At 46.4% G+C, this 23,138-nt stretch overlaps 3 protein-coding genes across 9 annotated transcripts; 1 reads left to right on the forward strand and 2 right to left on the reverse strand.

The window, feature by feature from the left end:
* Positions 1–601: 601 nt before the first annotated feature.
* Zyx (lipoma-preferred partner zyxin) lies at positions 602–4,778 on the forward strand. Of its 5 annotated transcripts, XM_071697301.1 has the most exons (7): positions 602–1,076; positions 1,158–1,466; positions 1,542–1,680; positions 1,890–2,385; positions 2,555–2,892; positions 3,182–3,597; positions 3,676–4,778. In XM_071697301.1, the coding sequence occupies exons 3-7, from the start codon at positions 1,546–1,548 to the stop codon at positions 3,926–3,928; spliced, it is 1,638 nt and encodes a 545-aa protein (XP_071553402.1). In that variant the 5' UTR covers positions 602–1,076; positions 1,158–1,466; positions 1,542–1,545; the 3' UTR covers positions 3,929–4,778. The 5 variants fall into 5 exon arrangements, with proteins under 5 accessions (XP_071553402.1, XP_071553401.1, XP_071553404.1 ...); XM_071697300.1 differs by having other exon boundaries at positions 602–1,466; XM_071697303.1 differs by having other exon boundaries at positions 602–1,466; positions 1,914–2,385.
* On the reverse strand, positions 4,724–18,874 carry LOC139767712 (uncharacterized). 3 transcript variants are annotated; one of them, XM_071697288.1, is made up of 7 exons: positions 18,506–18,874; positions 14,874–15,158; positions 14,632–14,767; positions 13,976–14,158; positions 13,394–13,497; positions 10,806–11,222; positions 4,724–10,449 (listed from the first exon to the last, which is right to left on the reverse strand). In XM_071697288.1, exons 1-7 carry the CDS (start codon positions 18,506–18,508, stop codon positions 8,962–8,964), a joined length of 2,616 nt encoding a protein of 871 aa, XP_071553389.1. In that variant the 5' UTR covers positions 18,509–18,874; the 3' UTR covers positions 4,724–8,961. The 3 variants fall into 3 exon arrangements, with proteins under 3 accessions (XP_071553389.1, XP_071553391.1, XP_071553390.1); XM_071697290.1 differs by having other exon boundaries at positions 13,976–14,089; positions 18,506–18,873; XM_071697289.1 differs by having other exon boundaries at positions 13,976–14,095; positions 18,506–18,868.
* Positions 18,875–21,036: 2,162 nt separating this feature from the next.
* LOC139767726 (basic helix-loop-helix transcription factor scleraxis) lies at positions 21,037–23,116 on the reverse strand. Its single transcript, XM_071697317.1, has 4 exons — positions 22,975–23,116; positions 22,351–22,767; positions 21,844–22,120; positions 21,037–21,558 (listed from the first exon to the last, which is right to left on the reverse strand). Exons 2-4 carry the CDS (start codon positions 22,425–22,427, stop codon positions 21,448–21,450), a joined length of 465 nt encoding a protein of 154 aa, XP_071553418.1. The 5' UTR covers positions 22,428–22,767; positions 22,975–23,116; the 3' UTR covers positions 21,037–21,447.
* Between the last annotated feature and the right edge of the window lie 22 nt (positions 23,117–23,138).

Raw genomic sequence — 23,138 nt, forward strand, 5'->3', positions numbered from 1 at the left:
TCGTGATTCATTGTCAACCTCTGGTAATCCCGGAAACGAGGAAAACTCGGAATACTCGGAATTCTGATGACGTCGGCTGATTTTGCCCGACGAATACTACAGTATAATAAACAGAAAATCTTTTTCCTCCTTCACTAAAAAGATATGATAAATGGGAAATAAGTTGTTATACTGCTTCCATGGTGGGTTTTCTGGCGCTTGACGTGTCTCCAAACATTATTTATACAGCTGATAAATAATACAAATCCCAGGGTCGATCCTGGAAGTCTTTCTGGAGTTCTCTCCGGACGAAAGCAAAACATAAAAAATCAGAAGCCATACATGTGTACCAGTCAGTCTTATTTCCTAGATGAAAGTATCAAAAGCAGCTTTAAATAATATTATTCGTGATAATAATAATAATAATATAATATTCACTATTACATATTAAAAAATAACATGATATACTTAATTATTATTATAACTATATTAATGCCTGACAAACTCATTAACTTGCGGATAGGATGAAATTTCAGGCGAATTAATCGTGAATCTATCGTAACGCGCGAGAACCTGGAATCTCGGCTTCTTAGATTCCCGATGACAATATCCGTGGATGCGTCATAACATCTCACGCACACTATCTCCTATTTCGAGGAGTATCTCGCGCGTCCAAACTGGTCCAGCGGATTCTCACCGGCGCGGCGGGAGGCGGGAGGTAGATACCGCGTCCGCCGTGGTGCTCGCGGACGTCCGGACGGCTCGTGCTCGAAGAGAATACCTCCGGGTCTCGGGGAATCGTCACCGGCGCGGCGGCGCGAGGCGCGAGCCGAGAAACCAGCTGTCCGTGGGTGTGGCGCCGGGAGATAACGCGACCAGACGCGCGACTTAATTCCGTCTCGTCACCTTGCCGATAACGGGGTCCCGTGATTCACGTTCACGCCCCGGATCGTCGAAGAGAAGCGAAGTGGAACGACCAGGCGGAGAAAGGAACATCCTTACGACCTCCTACCTCCCCCCCCCTCCCCCCGAGGATCCTCGACGTCCTCGACGAGTCGAGAACGTGCCCTTCGGTAGATCGTATACCGCTGCGAAAGGTATAAGCGCGGTCGAAGCGTTAATGACAGCTCGGCGACCCTCGTGCTGTGAGTCATGAGGTTTTTTCTTTCCTGTTTCAGTCACACCTTCCGCGCTCTCGTATCCTGACTTCCTCTTTCTCTAGATCTAGAGAGGGTCCCAGAGGCTGCCGGATAGGCGGATACACTCTTCGCTCTCTCTCTCTTTCGAGTGTAGAAAGTGTGCGTGCAGGGTCGTCTGGGTCGTTGCCATTACGCGACTGCTGGCAGAGAGTGCAGACTGCTGTCAAAGCCGTGGGTTCGATCGAGTGGCCGCCCGGAGCCCCTCTTTTGATTTGTATGAGCCACCTCGCGCCGGGGATACCGCGGCTCGTGCTTGAACCTCCTGGAAGTGGGTGCCCCTCGTGTCAGGTAAGATCGACGATAAAGTCCGCGGAGTCGCGCGGAGAGACCAGGTCTCGCGGGGCTAACTTAACCTGTTCGCAGAAGGATGTCGAACATGGGCAATCTGGAGCAGCAGATCGCGGGTCTGCAGATCGGCGACGAGGCGGCCAAGGGCGCGGCCAAGCCCGGCAAGAAGGTCGGGCCCGCGGTGCCGCCGAAGCCGAAGAAATCCCAGCCACAGGTGAATCCTATAAGCTTCTCGCTCTAAGATCTTATTCTCTATATCTTTACCTGTCACGTAACGCTAACGCAGAGTGTGTTTTCCCCCCGTTCGCACGCATCCCCGAATACGGATGCAACAACGGTAACGAAAGATCGTATATGTATTTTGACTAAATGGAAAAACTGTTTACGGGAACCCTAACGACGGCGGATAACCATCTGTTCTAGATACCGCAAAGTTACACTATAAAGACACCGCCCGTGCCGTCGTACAGCACGGTTCTCAACAACACGGCGTCGAGCGACAAGCCTTCAAATCTGTACATGAACGCTCCCTCGCCGTACGTCCCGCTGGACATAAAGAACGACTTCTCGCAGATGTTGCCCGCGAACGGCAAGGAGGCGTCGAAGCTCTATCAGAACAACGACAGTCTTTACGCGCGTCAGCCGGACGAGAAGTTCGAGCCCAAGTATAGATACGACGAGAAGAATTATTATTCCAATGTCGGGAACATGCCGGCGCCTCAGGTACCCGTGGCGGACGATCGCGCGAGTCGGGCGACCAGGAACGCGGTGTACAGCAACGTGGAGCCGCCGGTGCCCGCGGTGGTCTCCACGTACGAGTATCCGTACGAGATGGACAAGGAAATTATATACAGCAACATCCAGTGGAACCCCAAGACGGAGAACACGTACTGCAACGTTCCTGCCGCGCACGGGGCTGGTGAGAATCTTGCTAAATCTGGAAGATAAGAATTGTCACGGTAGTTATTGACTGATTGAGAAAGCGTTTAGCGTTTGAATTTCTTTGAGGAGTTGGGAACACGCAGTCTTCAGAAGCTTCGCGATCTTTCGATAAATTAATCGAGTATCACCGACCTTTTCGCTTGCAGACGACTTGCCGCCGCCGCCGGAGCCGTCGGAGTATGTCGCCTGCGTCCCCGGGAATTCGCTTCCACCGCCGCCCGACGAGCTGCCTCCGCCACCGAGTCCCGTGTCGTCGAGCTACAGCGAGCTACGACGCGCCACTTACCAGACCGACTTCCCGTCGGGCAACTACCCCACCGATATCTACGGCCCGAGCTCTCAGTCCAGCTCGACGTACGAATCGATATACGAGCCGATTAATCCTAGACCGCCGTCACAATTGTCGTGTAACTATTCCATGTACTCCGGCTACGGGTCGGCCGCGTCTACTCAACCGCAGGGCAAGGTGTCCCCCGTTAAAGAAGTGAGTCTCGAAATTCTGTACCGCGTGACCGAATTTATCCAAGTTCTTTAGTTTGTTGAAATAGAAACTGTAAAAATAGAAACACTTCGCATATCTAATTCGATTATTATTTCTGAAGTAACTATATATATTGTAAATTATCTCATTTATTTGCGATAAGAGACAAGGGTGTAATTTATTTTATTTAAAGATCAATTTCGTCAAATGTTGACCGCGACAACTATAAAATAATCGATCACAATTGTAAAGTAATATGTGTCTATGATTAAGCGACTGATTTTATCTACAGGTCGACGTTCTCACGGATCTGTTGGTTCAAGGAATGGAAGATAATACCGAGGACAGCGATATATATGGCATCTGCGCGCAATGCGGGCGCAAGGTCGAGGGAGAAGGAACCGGATGCTCGGCGATGGACAAAGTCTTTCACATAAATTGCTTCTGCTGCTTCGTGTGCAAGGTCAATCTACAGGGGAAACCCTTCTACTCGTTGGAAGGCAAGCCTTATTGCGAGGAGGACTATCTCAATACCCTGGAAAAGTGCTGCGTCTGTACCAGACCGATACTGGATCGAATATTGAGAGCTACCGGCAAACCGTATCATCCCTCGTGCTTCACCTGCGTCGTCTGTGGACAAAGCCTAGACGGTATACCGTTCACCGTGGACGCTACGAATCAAATACACTGCATTCAGTGTTTCCACAAGTGAGTCTATCCCTTCTTTGTCTCTTTAATTATTATTTATTCGACCCTGGTAGCTAATTTGCGTTCTCGCCCCGGCAGGAAATTCGCTCCGCGTTGCTGCGTCTGTAAATTGCCTATAATGCCCGAGCCTGGTAAGGACGAGACCATACGAGTGGTGGCACTGGATCGCAGTTTCCACATTCAGTGCTACAAGTGCGAGGATTGCGGATTGGTATTGTCATCCGACTCGGAGGGACACGGCTGCTATCCCCTGGACCATCACATTTTGTGCAAGAGTTGCAACGCTACCCGCGTCCAAGCCTTAACGTCTCATATGACGACCGAATTATAAACTATATGGACGCGACAAAGCTTATGCAATTTACACTGTTTGAAACTTACTCGGGAGTAACGAAAGAAAACGTTAAATCAATTATCGTTGTGATTAATTGTGTAGCGATTTAAGTACCGCTATATACACGGTATTATAGGCCCTTTTTTTATGCATATAGTTTTTCCATTCCGCTACTACTATTCACATCTCACGTATTCGAGACCGATATTTGCTGTGCATCAACGAAGAATCGTTTTCTTACACTTTACCTATTAGCAGGCTAAGGAATGATACTATCGTCCATATTTGTATCTTTTTTACAATTTGACACGAAAAGCAAACGATTGTCAGCGATTATTTATATTCGACTAATCTTTAACAGTTGTACAGATCGATGCACCAGAATTGCCGTCACTGCCATAACCGAAGCATTTTCTCAGTACGTTACGGAATAACGTCGACGAATTGATAGTAGATGTAAGTTCGACGTCCGAGGTAATTTTCCTGCAGATGTGATTATTATTGTGATTCTAGTAAAGTATTCGATGTATCGTGAAGTATTTAACGTGTAGTCTGTCGTCGACAGGAATACCGCTTCGATCCATTTACTTAGAGATAGACTTTAGATTTTCGAGGAGTACGATTGTTATTGACAATATCGGTATATCGGCGAGGAAGCGTGCCATTTCTTATAACGTATTTGTTAAGACGGATCCTTGCAAGACTAATCGAAAAGGAAAGAAAAATCCCAAACACTTTGCGATGCAATTAGTTTCCGAACCTTTTCACATGGGTAAGATATTACATCGAGGAGAGACTTATATGATCTCTGTATTATAGTATCAATAAAAATACAGTTTGTTATTTATGGCCAAAGAGTAACACTTCGTTTCTGCCGACCGTTCCTACCCGATGGTTTCACACATGCAGACACATAGGCTGCACCTTTAGTCTGCACTTACCGAATGACATATCAGTCTATGATCGAGCGTGTTTCACTCCAATGAGAGTTTGCTATTAATATATACTGTTATATTACTATTGTGATTGTTGTTAATAGTTATACACGGTGGCTCAAGCTCTACCGCACTTATTTCCCGTTACAGACTTTTTCAAGAATTCGAGGTTTGTTTTTTCTTAACAAAAAATTCGATATTGCGAGCACGCAGTTTCTTTTACCATCTCTTTCTTATTGGGCCTTCATTTCCCTGAAAATTAAAATTAAATTTTTGTCTCGGGAACTGTAATTGGATTATTTTTACTATGGAAAAGCCAGTTTCAGATTCGTGAGAAAAACTGTAACCGAGAACGAAGTCCGCGATTATACAACCTGTAGACATATGGTGTGTGTACATACATAATCGCACACACATACACACACCAGATGTATATATGTACACATTAATATTCGTTATTATCATATAATTGCAGAAGAAATTTACAGCAGATTCATTCTATATCGTCCCTTTACTAGAGGTTTTTTTTTCCTCAATGATCTTCATGCACAGATGTTTGTCTTTTATTATTATTAACATCTCTTTTTAGATATTTGCATCTCTTTTCTTTATGCGTAACATATTTCTTTTATTACCATAGAGTACTTAAATCTTATATAATTTTTGTGATATATATATAACCTGTATGCCATTTTGTGTATAATTTATGTTTATTAATATATAAATTTGTCTCACCGGCACACAGTGGATCGTGGAACGCGCCCCTCTTTACGTTTCCTCCTGGCGTACCACCAATTCCACTTATCTACACGGAGGTATATTCAAATTATAATTCCACGATGGATACATTGCGCATCAATGTATTTGGCGACGGTGCGAATTTAGGAAAAATAATCCCGGCATCGCTTCATCAAGTAAGCGATAAGCATCTTGAAATTGTGTTGTCCACGGTAAATAAACGTTAACAAATACTCGTTATCGTCCGATGTATCCAGTGTGCAAATAATCTTGCCGTCGACCCTCGCGGGAAAAAAAAAAGATTGTCTCACGTTAATAATACCCCGCAACTAAGTCGCCGGTGTTCGTGTCGCCGGAGCAACGTAGCTCCGGCTGGGAGATAAATAAATTAACACGGATTATCTCGAAAGCTCGCGTCTCTCAAATCTCTCGCCCGCCGCGACGTCGACCGTCGCGGATGCGCCAGGCGAGCCCAGGACGAGATTCCACGATCCGAAATGCACTCTTTGTTGCGTATGATACATTCGTAGATCCTATACTCTTTACTACACGTAGCTCTGGTGTCTATCTTAGACTCCACTGTATTTTTTTTTCCTCTTTAGATTAAAACTATAATATATCTTGTGTAATATATATTTTATCATATTTTTTTCCAATCAAGTACAGCACCATTCTACGTTAAATTTAGTACACACAGGTTTTGTAATACTCGTTTTAATCTAACAATATTCGTTCGATTTGTTAGCTTTGTTGTACCAAAGTCAACATAGAATTGCACTTTTTTTTTTTTAATAGTCTAGCGTTCTTTCTCTTAAATAGATACGCGTATTTTATATATACATAATATATATAATATATAATATATATATATGAAATATGCGTGTGCCTGTGTGTGAGTAGATACACGAGCCACGCTGCTCACATATAAACCTGTACTTGCACGCAATAAATCACAGCCACCTATCCAAATTCGCGCGCGAGCACAAATACACACGACTAAATAACGCGTATCTCTTTCGCAGTTATACTCTAGATATCTTCGGTATATGTTGTCTCATTTCGCTTCGACATTATATATATATATATATTTTTATATTATATATATATTTTTTATGTGCATATGTACATATCGATACACGCGTACGTATATGCAAACGCACGCACCCACACGATGGATATGTACACATACACATACCGCTACACACGTGAGAGGACATATGAGAATGTCCTCTCTCTCTCTCGTGTTCCGCCTATACGTACTAGGTGCCATAATAAGCTGCATTCTCTCTCATTCTCTCTCTCTCTCTCTCTCTATTTTCCCTCCCTCTACTTGCGACACTCATTCACACGACTCGCACTCGCAACATTTCTTCACACTCGTTCCGTTCTCTTCCTCCGTAACATCTCTCTCTCGACATGACGTGACATGACTCCGTTTCGCTGTATTTTAACAGTTCGCTCTCTCGTTACACGGTACTCCCGTACTTCTCGCCGGATCACGCTTTTACAACAGTATCATCATACTCTCACACTTCCGAATTCGCTGGGGGGGGGGGGGTGAGGGGGCTACAGTTTTGGGCGCACTAGCATCACACGTGCCCAATAAATCAATAAATAAATAGAGGAACAACATTCTTCAAACATCTCTTTTTTTCTTATAACAACATTAGAGGCTCTTGGAGAACGTAACGCAACAAATGTTCAACAATACAATCACGAAAACAAATAGAAGGCACTCGTGCTTTTCTTTCTTTTTTTTTCTTCAATAAATTAATCTCTTTTGTGTTATAACTCACTCTCGGATATTATCTCTACGCCTTCTCCTAGGCCTTGTCTGTCGCGTTCGTATCTAGCTACGTATCGACACGACGTTCGGGTAGCGCCGAAATCTCCAGGTAACATGCGCCACGACACATTCACGGCGCTACAAATCTCATCTGTCTTTCTTATTTTCTCTCTCTCTCTCTTTCTCTCCCGAATGGACAATCATAGCTACGGTATGCGAGATACGAGATAACAAATTTATTTCACATTTACAGGTAAAAGAAATCCACCTTCGTAACAATTAGGTAGAATATTATTTAACCTTTAATATTATAATAATTTAATTATTGTTATTTGCTTGGAAGCTCACAGCCGACACATTTTTTTTTAATTCATTATTATTATTTCTCTCCTCTTTTAATATCTTATCTTATTTTCACTTGGGTATACGGGGCGTCTCATCTTTCGTACTTGGGTCTCGGTTATTTTTTTTTTTCCCACGGTATTTAACAGCTACAACATGTACGACGTTTAGCGCGGAAATTTGTCTCAACGAAAGGCATAACGGAATCCAGTTGTTTAGTCCGCTCTACGTTCGAAAAAACACGCGATGAAATATAGAATTCACGGTTACTCTAACGAGAGAGAGAAACTATAAGTACGGATACCCCCCGTGGTCCACGCGGGGATGGAAAACGAAAAATCATGGAGATGTGGCAGTGCCTTGAGCAACCGTTTATGAAATCAACCCTATCTCGCCTCCCTGTTACCCTTCTGCTTTGTTTTTCATCGTCATCTTTTTTTTTTGTTTTTGAACACATGACAACACATCGTCTTTGTACGATAACAACGTTATTTTCTCCTTTTTTTTTCTCTCGGTTCTATCTTTTGCTAACTAATCTAGCCTTGCTCGCGAGATTCATGGTTTGTCGAGCCTATCACGCATGTAACATCGGATATACTGTAATAGATATATATTTATATATATATATGTATATTATATAACGTAGATATATATATATGTAAATGACGTATCGTACCTATAACATATGTGTGTGTATGTGTGTGTGCGTGTGTGTGTTCTGTGTGAATGCGTTAAGATAGAGAAGTTTTATTTTTGTTAATTCTCCGCTACAGTACAGAAAGAAGCAGATCTACCTAGAACAGTTAGTGTTTCATTTTAGGTACATCTGCCTCTTTCTTTCCCTCCGCACATATTATTAATAATATATCGTTCTTTGCGCGCGCTCGTACGATAATCCTCCATCAGGATCCTCGAGCGATCAGCGAGCCATGTCGATCAAACCGGGAAAGATTTCATTTCTATAGAATGTCTTTAGCATGTCGAGTCTGAGATCACCAAAGAAATTATACCGTAGCATGTATGTATACGTGTACATATATATATATTTGGATGTATGTGTATGAGTGTTGCGTGTCTTGATTTCCGCACTGTTTTTCACAGTTTGCAGCCGTCGTCTTAGGTCGCGCGTGGTCTCTCTCGACTCTTATAAGTTAAATATTTACTCTTATCAAGAAGACAACAAAGAGGGCAAAGAGAATAAAGAAGGGGAGGGGGGGCGTAGGAAGCGTCTACAGAGTCAGCGCCTGCATCTGATGGCACGTGTCGCTCAGCTGATTCTGGTCGCCGGCCGCGGGATGGCCGGCCGTCCGCGGTGTACCGGGTGGCGTTATCGGTAGCCTACCAGGACCGTCGCCGGCGCCTCCCAGAGCATCGTCGGCGAGTTTGCTCGCCACCGCCGTGGCAGTCGGCTGCATTATACCGTTCATCTTATACTTGGACTGCCGCAGCATCGTCGTCTGCGAGCCGGTAGTGCTTGAATACTTGTCGGACGGCTTCCGGTTGGCGGACGATAATGCCTGGCCGACGGAGTACCGGCTGCGTTGATTGCCGGCGGGCTGTTGCTGTTGCTGCTGTTGCGTTTGGGACAGGGGCATGGAGGACGGCTGATAACGATTTTGAGCCGGAGCGTAAAACTGGACCTGGGGAGTGGGCGGGGAGAGAGTTGGAAGAGGCCGTGTCATGGGTGAGTACGGGGCTGGCGGTGGGCTCGCCGACTTCTCCTGGCTGGACGCGTCCGCGTTTATTCGTTCGGATGGAGACAGGCGAGAGGACAGCGTCGTTGATGTGCTCGTGACGACGACGGCGCTGTCCGTCTGAGCCGTGTCGTTGTTAGGCCGACCGTTGCTGTCGTTTCCGTGCACGTCCAACCGGGCAGCGTTTCCTCTATAGTTGTTATTATTGTTATTCGAGAGGCAGTTCTTACGACCCGAGCCGTAACCACCGGCCATCGACGGTTTGTTAATCTCATAATACTGGTCGTCGCCGCAATACCTCGCGCGTCCGTTCGAATAGTTGGGCGCGTACGAATAGTTGGACGCTGTTGTGTGATTGACCTTGTGCGCAGCCTGACTCGAGGTATAGCCGCCGCCGGACCTGAGAATCGCCGACGAGCCCACGTTCGAGCCAGCCGTTCTCCTATTGTACTGTACCGGCAATCGCGACGACATCGCTATCGTCGGATATTTGTGCGACCCGTCCGCCGCGTTCCCGCTACACTTGCTGTTGTGTGACTGCGAACCGTGTGTGTTCTGCGACTTGGCGTGCGTGTTATGATGTGCCAACGAGTAACCGTGATTCTGACCGCGTAAACTGTTACCGCCCGTATACTTATTGTAGTCTCTGGAATTGTGGCCGTACGTTTTCGCGTTGCTGTTGTCGTAACCGGACTGATGCGGCGAGGCCGAGAACGGTGTCGGCAGGAGACTAGTACCGGACGCGTTGTGATGTGTGTACGGCGACGGCGGGTGTGCGTGCGGTAGGTACACGGTCGGGTAGAGGATGCGACAGTGCATCGGACTGGCGGCGCAGTCCTCGCTGTCGTTTTGCGCGCCGTGCGGCGTGTGTATCGCGATCGGATGGTAATTAGCATGGTAACGACCGGACACGGGGAATTTGACGGGCATTAGGGGCAGCAGAGATGTTGCCGGTGAACCTGAAGCGCCCTGTTGCACTTCGCTATGCGGTTGCTCCGAGTGGCTTGGCGTCGGACGTGAATCCTACGATTTTATTTCAGAGAATAATACCTGCCTAACTCAATAGGCTTAGTGAAACGTGCATTTAGCAACGAGCATTCACGGCGATTCTTTGTTGTATAATCCTAATCCCCCGGATGCGATTAAATGAATCTTCATCGCGCTGACATGCATCGACATTTCATTAATAACAATTACTAACGCATACACTACTGTTTTACAGAGATAAGAAAGACTGCGACTCAATAGCGAGCCGCTCTATTCTCGTGAAATTTGGAAGCGGCATCAAAGACACATTTCGACATCGCGAAGACGGATCGCTAAACGCGAATAAGTCAAGAAGGTATCGATATAGCAGCCAGGGTGAGAGAGGAACTTACCTCCTGCGGAGCAGCCTGGCTGTCAGACGCGGTTTGCTGGCACGAAGTAGCGTCCGTGGTGTACAGCAACAGCTGCTGCTCGGTCAGTCCCATAGGCGCGTGCGGCGGCGCGGGATGCGGGCCGGCTGCAAAAGGATAGTACAGATGATCCACCTGCGCCGGGGGAGGAGGGCCCGTTGGTACAGGTGGATGATGATGCGGGGCCGGCGCGGCAGGAGCGTAGAAGTGCGTCGGATGCGGTGGTGGGAGAGGTGGCGGTGGACCCGTCGGCGGGCTGGTAGCTCCTGTACCGTTATTGCCGCTGCTGCCGGAACTGTTGCCACCTCCACCACCATTCGTGTTGCTCGGCGAACTGCCGGTAGCAGCGTACAAATACTGAGGTGCCCCGGCGGTCGCTCCTGCGTAGTACGGTTCGTACTGTAGACAGAAACGGAGACACCTTTAGACATCCGTCGTCGTGGAATGTGCTTTGCACATGAATACCGAGTATTTCGCGTAAATATTCACATCTATGACAAGCATTCCTGTAAATGTTAGTCGCTCCTTTATTGAATCTCATTCCTTGATCATGAGGGAAAAGCTTTGCTTCAAGTGCACATCCTTTTTTGTACATGTTGACAAGCAAAAAAGATATGTGCTTCAGCTACTGCTCCGATCTATTATTTATCCAGCGAGACGATATAAACGGCGTATTATAGCACATTCGCATAGGTTCGTGAACTTGTTTTTCATGTAAGCCACATTATCGTACGGATGACGAATAGAATTAGAATAGAATGCTAAACGGGAAAATAAATTCTTCATTCATATGCAAATGTCGTAATCGTCAAGGATCTAATACGATTGTCATTCTTATGCACGTCTTTCTGTTTTGATTTAAAGAAATAGGAAGCATTGGTTGAACCGTAACTAACTAACTAACATTTACAGCAACAGCCTTATTATAATGAAAGTAATAAGTCAACAACGTAACTATGTGAAAGTCAAGCGAAGATGATTAAGAAATATCTCAATCCGTGTATTGTTTCCATATAACAATACGTCATTTCCTAGATCATTCCAAATTAGAAAAGAGCGCAGTGTGCGAAACTAAGAAACAAGTCGGATTGGGTACACTGGTGAAGCGTTAATCGTTGCGTGGCATAATTATTATTGGCAACTTATCAACATCCACGCAAAGTAAACAATTTTACTACTCTAAGTATTTTAGTCTCGTGTGTGTGTGTGTGTGTGTGTATGTGTGTGTGTAAAAGAAAGAAGAGATCATTCTAAATCCATATTGCATATGCATGCTTATAGTAATTTCATTATCAATGATCTACAGACAGTGATTTTCGAATATATCTATTTTATTCTTCTAAGCATAGAATTTCGGTTCGAGAGAAATTACCTGTTAAGATAACATTACACAATATCGTTTCAATAACGCGCCCCGCGTGCGAAACAATCGCGTGTGATTCGGATTCGTAGCTGAATTAAGTGCAACTCGTGTCATTCTAGAAAGTGAAACGAACTACAATACGAGAAATGAGACAGACAACCATACTGAACAAATCGACAAGCACCTTGACATTTCTATCATAACATTTAATCACAGTATATCAACAAGACTTATAGTAAAAATTAAAACAAGTTGGGAAAGAAATAAAAGAGAAAAGGAATAAAGAAAAGAGAGAAAAAGAGAGACAAGGAATTAGAGAGATCACATGGAATAGATCTAAGATCACGTTTAAGCGTTATTGAAATCCATCGATTATCTATTATTTATCTTCCTTTTTTGTTGTTACAACTTTTTATTTCCAATGATTGCAAGGCTGATTATTACGTGTTTATCATTATGACGATTAAAAACGTTATTCTATTATCGGTATCACTGCAACTGTGTTTTATTAGAATTATATCATGATTCACATTCATATCATCTTTATCTCTCCTTAGGCTTCCATTATATCAATTGATCTATCAAATTTATACGCAACTGCCAATCGTATCACGTATCATTTAATTTTTTCTCCTTGTTATATATTCACACGCATTTCCCAATGCGGTCTTAATTTTCCTTATACGTTTAGATCACGATTAAATTTAATACTGTGGTTACGGCAAAATGTGAGTTGTCAAAGATTAGTATGAGCGACACCGGTGAGTACAAGGTACAGGTCGTGAGACGGAAAAGGCGATGAAGAAAAACATGCATCGACAGGCCGTGCATCAATAGGCTGGGAAAAGGGAAGAAAAAAAGTAAAATGCTCTAAAAAAAGAGCGGCATGCTAGTCGTTTAGCTTAGACCTTATACCTTTAGACCTCAATACTGTATAGCGTCGAGAAGGACGTAAGTAGGCATTTGCTGAGGGTTGGGTAGAAACGCCGGTGGTATGGCTTCTCCCATCAGACCGTTTGTCTGTCAAACCGTAACCGATATGTACCGTTTAATAAAAATACAAAATACAGACAAAGACGGTCAGGATCTTATGCTAGGATCTATATGTACGTGTGAGGGAAACCCACGAGCATCTAAACGGAGAATCGAAGACGACGTAGAAGTATGAAAAACGATTGGGTAAGCAATCTGTATTTATTTTACGTACCGGCATAGGAGAATACTGGTATTGCTGTGGCATATACAGCGACGGAGCCGGACATGGATACATCACAGGAGCGAACGTTTGATGTCCGGTGGCGGCTTGCGGCCCTGGGCATTTAAGTGAAGATTAATAAATTTAAATCGCAGGCTGTTGCGAGACAAATGACTAACGCGGCCGAATCATAGAAATATTCTTGCATATCTATTTTGAATATTACGTGTAAAAAAAAATTAAATTTTAAGTGGAAGAATATTCCACTGTAAGAAACACCCAAAAATATAAATGTCCAAATTACAAATCCAAGATAATTTGGTACAACGTGATACTGCGTCCATTGGGGAACAAAAATTCGAGTAATAAACTCGAAGATTTAAACCGTGGTAATGCGACTCCGAGCGGTCGGAAATCCATAATCAAAATTGTTTGCATTTGTATTCGTGTGAGAGGGATTTATCTCACGACAAAATTCAATTTTATCTTTCAAATGTTTCACTCAAATATATCGATAAACACAAATTCGTAGCATCCCTCGGGTTTTGTCGCAACAATTTCCAGTAAGATTGCATTGTGGCGAGTGACGCTTACCAAACACTCCTGTGGCTTGATAAATCGTTCCTGGATCCGTAGGTGGAGCGATGGAAGTCGCTGGTGCGGCAGCTGCCGTGTTATAGAATGTCATACCATTCTGATAAGCGAGACCTATACCTACCGGCGAAGGAGTAGAGAAATTAAAAACGCGATCTCTGCAATCTTCAATCGTCCCTGATACTGTCACATCAAAAACATATATACAAAGTATCTCAAAATTCTCTACGTATTGCGATAAAACAGATGAATTTCAAACATATTTCTTAATGTTCACACAGCAATGCGAACATTCGTATACAAAATATGGTGTGGTTAAATCGGGAAATTTTATAGAATTCTCTTACAAATCTTTCCCTAATTGAATTCCGTTCTTCTAATGCAACGAGTTATCATAGAAATATTCTTGCATATCTATTTTGAATATTACGAGTGTAAAAAAATAAAATAAAATTTTAAGTGGAAGAATATTCCACTGTAAGAAACACCCAAAAATATAAAATATCCAAATCACAAATCCAAGATAACTTGGTAAAACGTGATACTGCGTCCATTGAGGAACGAAAATTCAAGTAATAAACTCGAAGGTTTAAACCGCGGTAATGTGACTCCGAGCGGTCGGAAATCCATAATCAAGAAGAAGAAGAGTCACATACCGTTCGCGTAGTAGTAAGTACTTGTAGGCACGGAAGGGGGCGAACCGGTACTACCGTCAAAGGATCTGGAGAAGGGCTGCTTCTTGATCGCGGGCGCTATGTTGAGCTTCCTCTCTCTCAAGACGATGCATTCAGCCTGGAACGAGCGGAAACAGAAGGGCCCCGATGAATGAAGGAACCAGCCCGACCGTTTCGGTCGATTGTTCGTCGAAGAAATTTAACATCAATCGTCAATTACGAACCTCTTGTTGAAGCCGCTTGGCCTCCTCCTCCGTTTCGAAGGTGACGAAGCCGTAGCCCTTCGACACGCCGGCGCGGTCCGATATAATTTTCGTGGCCTTGACATTGCCATAGGCCGAGAAAACCTGAGCTAGCTCCGCTTCGCTGGTGCTGGCCGAGATGCCGCCTACGAAAATACGGTTCGGTACCAGCGTACCGTATTTCGGCGCAGCCATCGTAAGACTCGCGGCCGAGGCAGGGCTGGAGGCAGGACTAGACCCCTCCGTACCACCGGTCGAAGCCGAGCTCTGTACAACAAGCAAAGTCCTTCCTTTAATTCGCTATCGAGCGGAAATCACGCGGGGGCCGACGAATTCTTCCTCCTTCGAGATTCCACGAGTTGGAATTTAGTGGCAACAACAAATAATTTATGATCACCATGTGACACGATTTTGTGCGTTTTAATGGGCAACATAATTGTTTTTGACAAATGGAAAACCTGCAAAAATAGAAAATAAAAAAAATAATCAATTGCGAGAAATGGAAAGACTTTGGATCTAGTGGATTCCTTTACTCCCTTCGCGAAGTTAAAATAAACACTTGTTAGTAATTATCTAATCGGAATTAACTCCATTTGATTTTATCAATTTTAATGCATTTTATTAACTGATTTATAACTAATTAATCCTGTCCTGTTAAATTCGCCATTTGTTTATTTAACCGTTAACTCTGAGACACGTGGCTCTTGACGATCTTCCACTTTAGACTCATTTCGTCGGGGAATATCCCTCGACAACAGTTTGCCTCTCGCAAATCAATGACAGCGTCGTTCGTGAATGTATTTACGCACAGGCAAAAACAGACACGTACAAATACGAGCGACGCCGCTGTCTCTCTCTCCTTCGCTGTCGATGAAGCTTCCCTAAATTAGCAATATTACGATGTCTGTCATTATAATCTCATCAGATCCATCAGTCGGGCGATATTGTAGCGAGATACATTCAGAAGCGGCATTGCCGCCCGACGATTTGTATACATACACAAACGCCAGATTTCGAAACGTTAATTAGAAGCACCGAGCGCTCTCGCCGTGCGAGAGGGGCGAGTGCGAGCCGAGAATGTGTATAATACGGGGAAAAGTTTACGGTGTTTCGTACTTCTCGACGTTTCACCTTTAATCTCTTCCAGGAACCGATAACGCGAAACGATAGAGCGGACAGAGGAAGAGAGGGCTGCTCCTTTCCTTTCCTCTCCGTGCGCGAAGTTAAAGCGCGCGACTTTATCACATTATGCAGATTAACGTACACATGCGCCGGCTAAGGAACTACCGGAGTTTGTTTAGCGATTTAAACGATGAGTCGCTGCAGCACGTCTGCACATAGAGCGGAAGTGTTCGGCGAGCTAGCTACTGCCAGCGGCTCCTCTTTGCGCCAAAAGAATTTATTTGCTACGCAAAAGCTTTGTCTCCGTTATGTTATTCCTTCGCCACACGACTGTCTGTAAATTCACCACAGAAATCAGAAACGACTCGCAAGATTTTAGTAACCGTCGCCGTTACCTTCTTCAACACCGGCCGGCAATCCATACGTTAACACGTGTCATACCCGCTGGCTCTTGTGATCGACGCTCTTCCTCGTTTCCTTGAATTCTCGCCGTCACTTAAACGCCGTTGATTTATTTAAATCGCAGTTAAGTCACGTGTTAGCGCGAGACGCGTCGAGAATGTGCGTGGGAGGACGGCGCGGAAGTCACGTGCGAAATCTCGAGGAATTTTATTCGGCAAAACGGTCCTGGTCCAAGGGAATTTTTAAAAATGTATCCGGGGAAAAAGAATGAAGATACAGACGGGGGGCCGATGAATCATCGATTCTCAAAGACGGACGACACGGCGGGACGCCACGATGCTCCACCGGAGAAAAGTCGGAACAAAAGGGAGAGCAGGGCAAAAGCATCCCGCTGCGTCCGAAAAAAAAAAAAAAAGGAAGCTGGCACGTCACCCAATCCTCGCCACACGGCAGATGCGAAGAAGAAACGCACGAATGCCTCCGCGTTGGAATTACCATTTTAAATAGTCGCGAAGAGGCATCTTCAGAAGCGATAGAAGCGATATCTGCGTTCTGTCCGATGTGATCACCCTTTATATCCTTCCATCCTGTGCATATAATTCCTGATTAGTAAATACGCAAAGGAGGACCTCCAACGCGAAAAATACCGACCGATCTCAGCGGTGACCTTCCCCCCCCGCAAACGCATCCCGCGAATCCTCCGGGGTAGGGACGCGGCGGGGGGAGACTCGGGAGAGTACAAAATCGCATCGTCAAACGCCTCGCCCCCCTCCCGTCCCACCCGCCGGCGAATCCCGCGAATGCGCGGGGGATACTCTAGGAATTTCTGCCGCGCGACATGGGGGTCGGCACGGGGGGACCGAACGAGGGGGAAATCGCGCGATGCGTAGATCTCGCGAATGACAGATCTCGCGGAGATTCGGCGTGACGCCGCGCGCAGCTGCCGCGATCGGCATCCGGCAGCGTCGGAGGAGCGAAGCTACGCGGAGTATCGACTGGCGGCCGCGGCGGCGGCGACGACGCCGACGACGACGACGACACGTCGACGTTCCAGTTAACGCAAATTTCACGCGGAAGCACGCGACGGGTGAAATGAGGAGAGGAAACGGGCGGACTTGACACACCGCTGCACTCCTCCCTTTCTCTCTCATTTGCTCTCTCTTATATATCTCTCCCCCTCCCCCCCCTCCCGCCCCCTCGCGACGACGGCGGGCGATGACAGTCAAAAGTGCAAATAAACAAGCAAGCAACCGACCAAACAAACGAGCAGCACGCACGACGTGCGTCGTCTCACAATCCGAGCCAGCTCCGAGTCTCCGAGAGCGGAGCGAGCGGCAAGAGGGAGAGAGGGATGGGGCGAGAGAGCGAGAGAGAGAGAGAGCAAGTAGCAGCGATCTCACCTGAGATCGCAGCGTACTCCGATCTTCGCGGAGCCGCACGCGCGCGAGAATGGTACCCCCGACGTGTTTACACTCGCGACGGCAACGAGAGATCGATGACGCGATGATTCGCGGCCGGTGGTCTCTATCCTCGCGTACCTACGGCGACCTAAGAAATCCGTGTCTCGCCGTGGGACCCCATTCCCGCTCCCGTCGCCCTCTTCTCCCGTCTCCCTCAACAACCCCGGAAGTCGCCCGGTCGGGCGCGCGGCGTACACGCGCGACAGAGGCAACTGCCAAGCGACGAGATCGTCCCCGGGAACGAGAGAGAAAAAGGGGAAGGGGGGAAATACTTGGCGCGAACGGCGATTTCGAACGCTCCGACAGGTCGCTCCTCGTCGTCTACGTCGTTGTCAGCGACGACACGTACAGGTTAAAACGCGGATTCCGCGACGCCGGTGTCGATCGTGCCAACGACGAAGTTGCCGTCGCCGCCGTCGACGAAGACAACGACGAAGATCAAGACGACGACGACGACGACGACGACGTCGTCGTCGTCGTCGTCGTCGTGCCAAAGGGACGCGTGCGTGCGTGCGTGTGTACGCGCGCGCGCGCGAGCTCGGACGCTCGCGATAAATATCTAGGCGCTCACTCGCTCCGCTCGCTCTCTTTCCTCCGGGCCAGGGTGTTAACGGCGGACAACTAACTCACCATCTTTCGACGGATTCGGGCGCGCTGGAGGATCCGCTGGCGGCTGTCCCGGCGGCTCGATGGTACCCTGGCCTCGCGCGATAGTCACCTGGACTGCCCAGGGACTGCCAAGGACCGTAGCACCGACCACTTCAGCAGCACTTCCAGCCTCCGGCGGAGAAGCTGCCGTCTCCCGTGTCCCGTCTCGCTGTAAACCTCCAAACACTACGAGGCAGGCAGCTCTTACAAGATGGCGGCCGGCCGGGGCGACAGCGCCGCGTACGCCGTGTCCGCGGAACCAACTCGGGAGTCGGGAGTCGGGAGAGAGTCTCGGGGATGCCTCGGCTCGGCGCGCCTGCGTGCGCGCGCGCACCTTATCGAGAGCGGGTAAAGCCAATCGCGTGTCGTCGCGCACGCTTCCGTCGGGTATCGTACACCGGGCCGCGTTAATTAACGCCTCCACCCGCGCGCTCGGAATCTAAAAACACTGAATATTCGGACGTGACTAATGCGTCGCGCAAAGGGACTTCGATCAAGCTCCGATTAACTTAATCGCCGATTAATTCAGTCTTACTCTGAGAATTACTCTCGGAGCAAAAATTTTTATTAAACGAATTAAAATATTACTCGTTATAAGTTAATTGCCAATTAAATTAATCGGAGTTTCATCGAAGTGGCGACTAGAAATTGACGTTATTATATTTAATTTCTGATTTAATCTCGCCCTCATACGCGGAACGCGACGGCACATTTCTGTCGACAAACGCGGCGAAATGTGTTTAAATAAATTTGAATTGGACAGCTCGATAGATACGAGTATAAGTCAATAATTATTATTTTCTCTTCAAAATTTACTGGAACGACGACTGAGAAACTTACAGGCGCATTTATTTTGCAACGTAGCCCTTATACTTTCAAATGCACTCGAAAGAATGTTCCTAATTGAATTCTCTCATATCACATATCACATATCACATATCATATATCATCACACTCTCGTATCACATTTATTTTACGGCTGTTTGTTAATTATCAAGAGAAAAAGAATAGCTTTCGAACAATTTACAAGTGCGCTAAAGCGACTTGAAGCGTTTCTTTCATTCAGATATCTTTTTATTTGAAAATCGCACGCAACAATTCTCAATGTGTCACTTCTCGCCTCCTCACATAATAGCGACGTGATAACTCCTTAAATGGGCAATTTTTCTTTTTTTTAAGTAAATAATGACCTTCTGAGCCTTCCTGTCCAGGAAGGCTGCTTTACAGACGTTGCAAAGCCGCGCACTTAAGGATTAAATTAAGCGCATTGAAAAGCAACGGGGATTACGTTGCGAGAGGATGCTCTTTCCTAGAATTTTCCACACACACAGCTGTCTCTCCCAAGTAAATTTCAAAGGTGGACACGCGAGAGCGATTATCGACTAACCTTTTTCAAAAATCTCCGATCGTCCGTGCGCGTTTCTTTCTTATTGCGATCGGCGTGTCCCGACTCCCGCATGCGATCCTTACGTGGCCAATTTCGCCGAAGACTTTTCTGCAATGGCGAAGGCGACGAGGGTGAGACGAGAAGAGCAAATCGGACGCTGAAGGACCTTCAACAGATGTGTGCTCCGGAATCGCGTCTCGATCGAAGGCTCGGACTCACCAAAATGATCCGCGATCGGCGATCCCCCGCGGCGACGACGTCGCGCGCGAATCGTGGAAACTCAACGGAAACCTCGAATGGAACGCGAAAATACGAAACGGCGAAAAACGAGAAAAACCGAGGACGAAAATGGAACTCGAACTGAGAAACTCAAACTGAACGCGAGCGCACGCTCGCCGGAGCTAGGGGGAGGGGGGGGGGAACACCGCGACTTCCGGTTGCGGTGACTTCCGCCGTCGTCGCGTCGCGTCGTCGACGGAACGCCACTGGGACCCCTAGGGAGGGGGGGGGGAGGGAAATTCGACGGGGGTCGTTACGCGCGGGGGAACCGATCGGACGCGCCGATCGTCGCCGGCGACGCGAAATGGACGCCGCGTTAAATGGCCGTGCGACGCTGTTTTGACTAGCGTCGCCCGCAATTAGCTGACTGGCGCGAGAACGCCGTTCAGGTGTTTGCAGAACGGAGACAAAAAGGGGACGACGCGCGGAGGCGGAAAGGTGGCGTCGAATTCCCTCCCCCCACCCCCCCTTCGTTTACCGAGTTGTCTCGGAACGGATTTCGATCGGGATTCCGGACCCAATTCGCCGAGCGACGTCCGCAGCGTTTTACAAATTAATGCAAATAGAACTACCGTTTTGTTGCTCGACACGTGAAAAGAAAAATCCGAATCGTACAGTTGGAAGTTCTGCTGCAATTCTGCGATCGTCGCCGATTACGTCGAATATTTCACGTAGATACTCCTTTTTTTATTCGCAACTACTTCAAAATCGCAGTGGTGACATCTACAGATAAATCTACGAAGGTTGAAGCGACTAATCTGAAGATAAAAAGATTTTCTTCCTTGAATCGCGAAGATTGAATTTCAAGATGTATTTTGGAAAAATTTAAAAATAAAAAGCTTATATATATTTTAGAAATCAATTTTTAATACCTTTGTCCTTTTTAATTTTTAACAGCGTCTGTTCTCTTAAATTTTACTAGCTTCAGTCCTTGTTTTAATTGCGAAACGTAAAATAATCGCTCTTTACTTTTTTTTTATAATTAGGAGACGTTTGAATATTTCCATCGCTTAAAAATCGGATATACAAAGTATCTCAGGTGTATCAAAATTATATTGTTCCTCAACGAAGTCAGGATACCGTCTGGATATCGGTTATATGTCAGAGCGCAAAATTATGAAATAAGTAGTCATTAATTACATATTTTACATGCTATTTCTAGTAATCAATATGTCATTGTCGCAAGATGTACTAAGAGATCGCACGAAATATTTACAAAAAAAAATATACAGGTGTTATACTGTTGGCTTTAAAGGCTTTAGATATCATTCACGTTTAAGTCGAAACATGTTGCGTTCGTTGGCACGTAGACGCACGGTTTTGTCTCTTCATTCGAATAGCCCGGGATTCCCTGCGTGATATCAAAGCTCTGAAAATTCGGAACGAAAAGATATGAGAATATTTCGCATTGCTAATCGTCTAGCTTAACACTTTACGACGGAGCGTAATGAGAACCAACAGAGAAGGCTGTATACTAATCCAAAGAGTCGACATAAAGATGAATAATTATTTACATTTTAATCGTAGATATTCATTAAAAATAATTATAATTTAATAATAACTTAATAATGTTATACGTGTCTTCCTACAAGTTACACGTAGAAAAGTCACTATGTCCGAGACGTAAACTGTGCGCGAGCCGCTGACGACTTACGTATCTCTTATGCATGGCCAAGCAAAAGGTGCAGACTTGCGGCCTTGTCGAGCAAGCGCCGCTGCTCTCTAAGAGACGCGTGCAGGGTTGATCTATGGCACCCGCGACGAGCATGGCGTCCAAGTGGCTAATGTAACTGCTGGCCAACCTTAAGGTCTCTATTTTCGACAGCTTCCGGTCGGCCGGCTCGGTCGGGATCAGGGTTCTCAGGGCGCCGAAGGCCGTGTTCACGCTGCACAACGAAGATCGGGTTCCTTCAGACTGCGCACCCGCGTCCCTAAATCGCTCTATCAGTATCAGGCCTATCTCGTTCGTTACAATCACGTTAAAACCGGAAGAAGCGGTCCGAAGATAAACGGTCCATTCGAGAGAAATCTCACGCGGGCAAAAACGCGCGCCGAATCTATTATCTTCCTCTCTCGCGCAATGAGAAATAAATAATTCGCTTATTTTCGGCGGCTGACGCGAAAGACGCGAGTCGCACGGACCGCAAAAATGCTTTTTCACCTATGAGTGCGATCTCTCTCTCGAGCGTTCGCTTGGTACCGCTGCCTCGTCGGCTCCTCCCGCCTGCGTGCCGCCATGCCGTGGACGCGACTACGGAATAGCGCTTACGCCGACCGTTCACGACGACGCCGTCTTCATCAATGAGCGACCGGCAGGCACAGCCTCTTTCCGTTCCTCCGGAATATGAAATTTCCTCATCTCTCTGTGTCACGCATGCTTAACATCCCCTCGTCCCGTTATCGCGCTCTCTCTCTTTCTCTCTCCCTTTGCTCCTTCTTTCCCTCAGCCTTCCGAGTCGTCCGACACGCATGTGAGCCGCACGTGTGTGCGATCAGGGACGGATAAAGATCTTCTCTCTCTCTTCTCTTGCTCTTTCCTTCCCCTGTTTCCTCCTTTTCTGATCTCTATCACAGTGCGCTAAAATTGCGGCGAAGAAAAAAAACATAAAGAACGCAGAATAAATAAATTATAAATTACATTTATAAAAATATCATGTATCTTAGGAGGTAATGTGTTCGCATTCGAGAAGTGTCAAAGTGTGAACGTCGAAGCTATAATTGAATCTTGGTTACACATTTGATCGCCCCTCGCGTACTGAAGTCAAACTTACAATGAAGTACATACTTGCGATAGAAGCGCTAGAAATGCTCCACACAACACGCATTCAACTTCGTCCCTGCTCTCTCCCACACACACCCACACGCCGAGCGCTGCATTCCGTGTAAAGTGGACGGCGGCTGCGTTTCGCATTAAGCTCAATAAAAACGTGGATGACCGCAGCGACCGGG

This window comes from Temnothorax nylanderi, unplaced genomic scaffold (assembly GCF_030848795.1).
Source record: "Temnothorax nylanderi isolate EJ_2023f unplaced genomic scaffold, tnyl_v1.0 TNYL_tig0011_pilon, whole genome shotgun sequence".
NCBI lineage: Eukaryota > Metazoa > Arthropoda > Insecta > Hymenoptera > Formicidae > Temnothorax > Temnothorax nylanderi.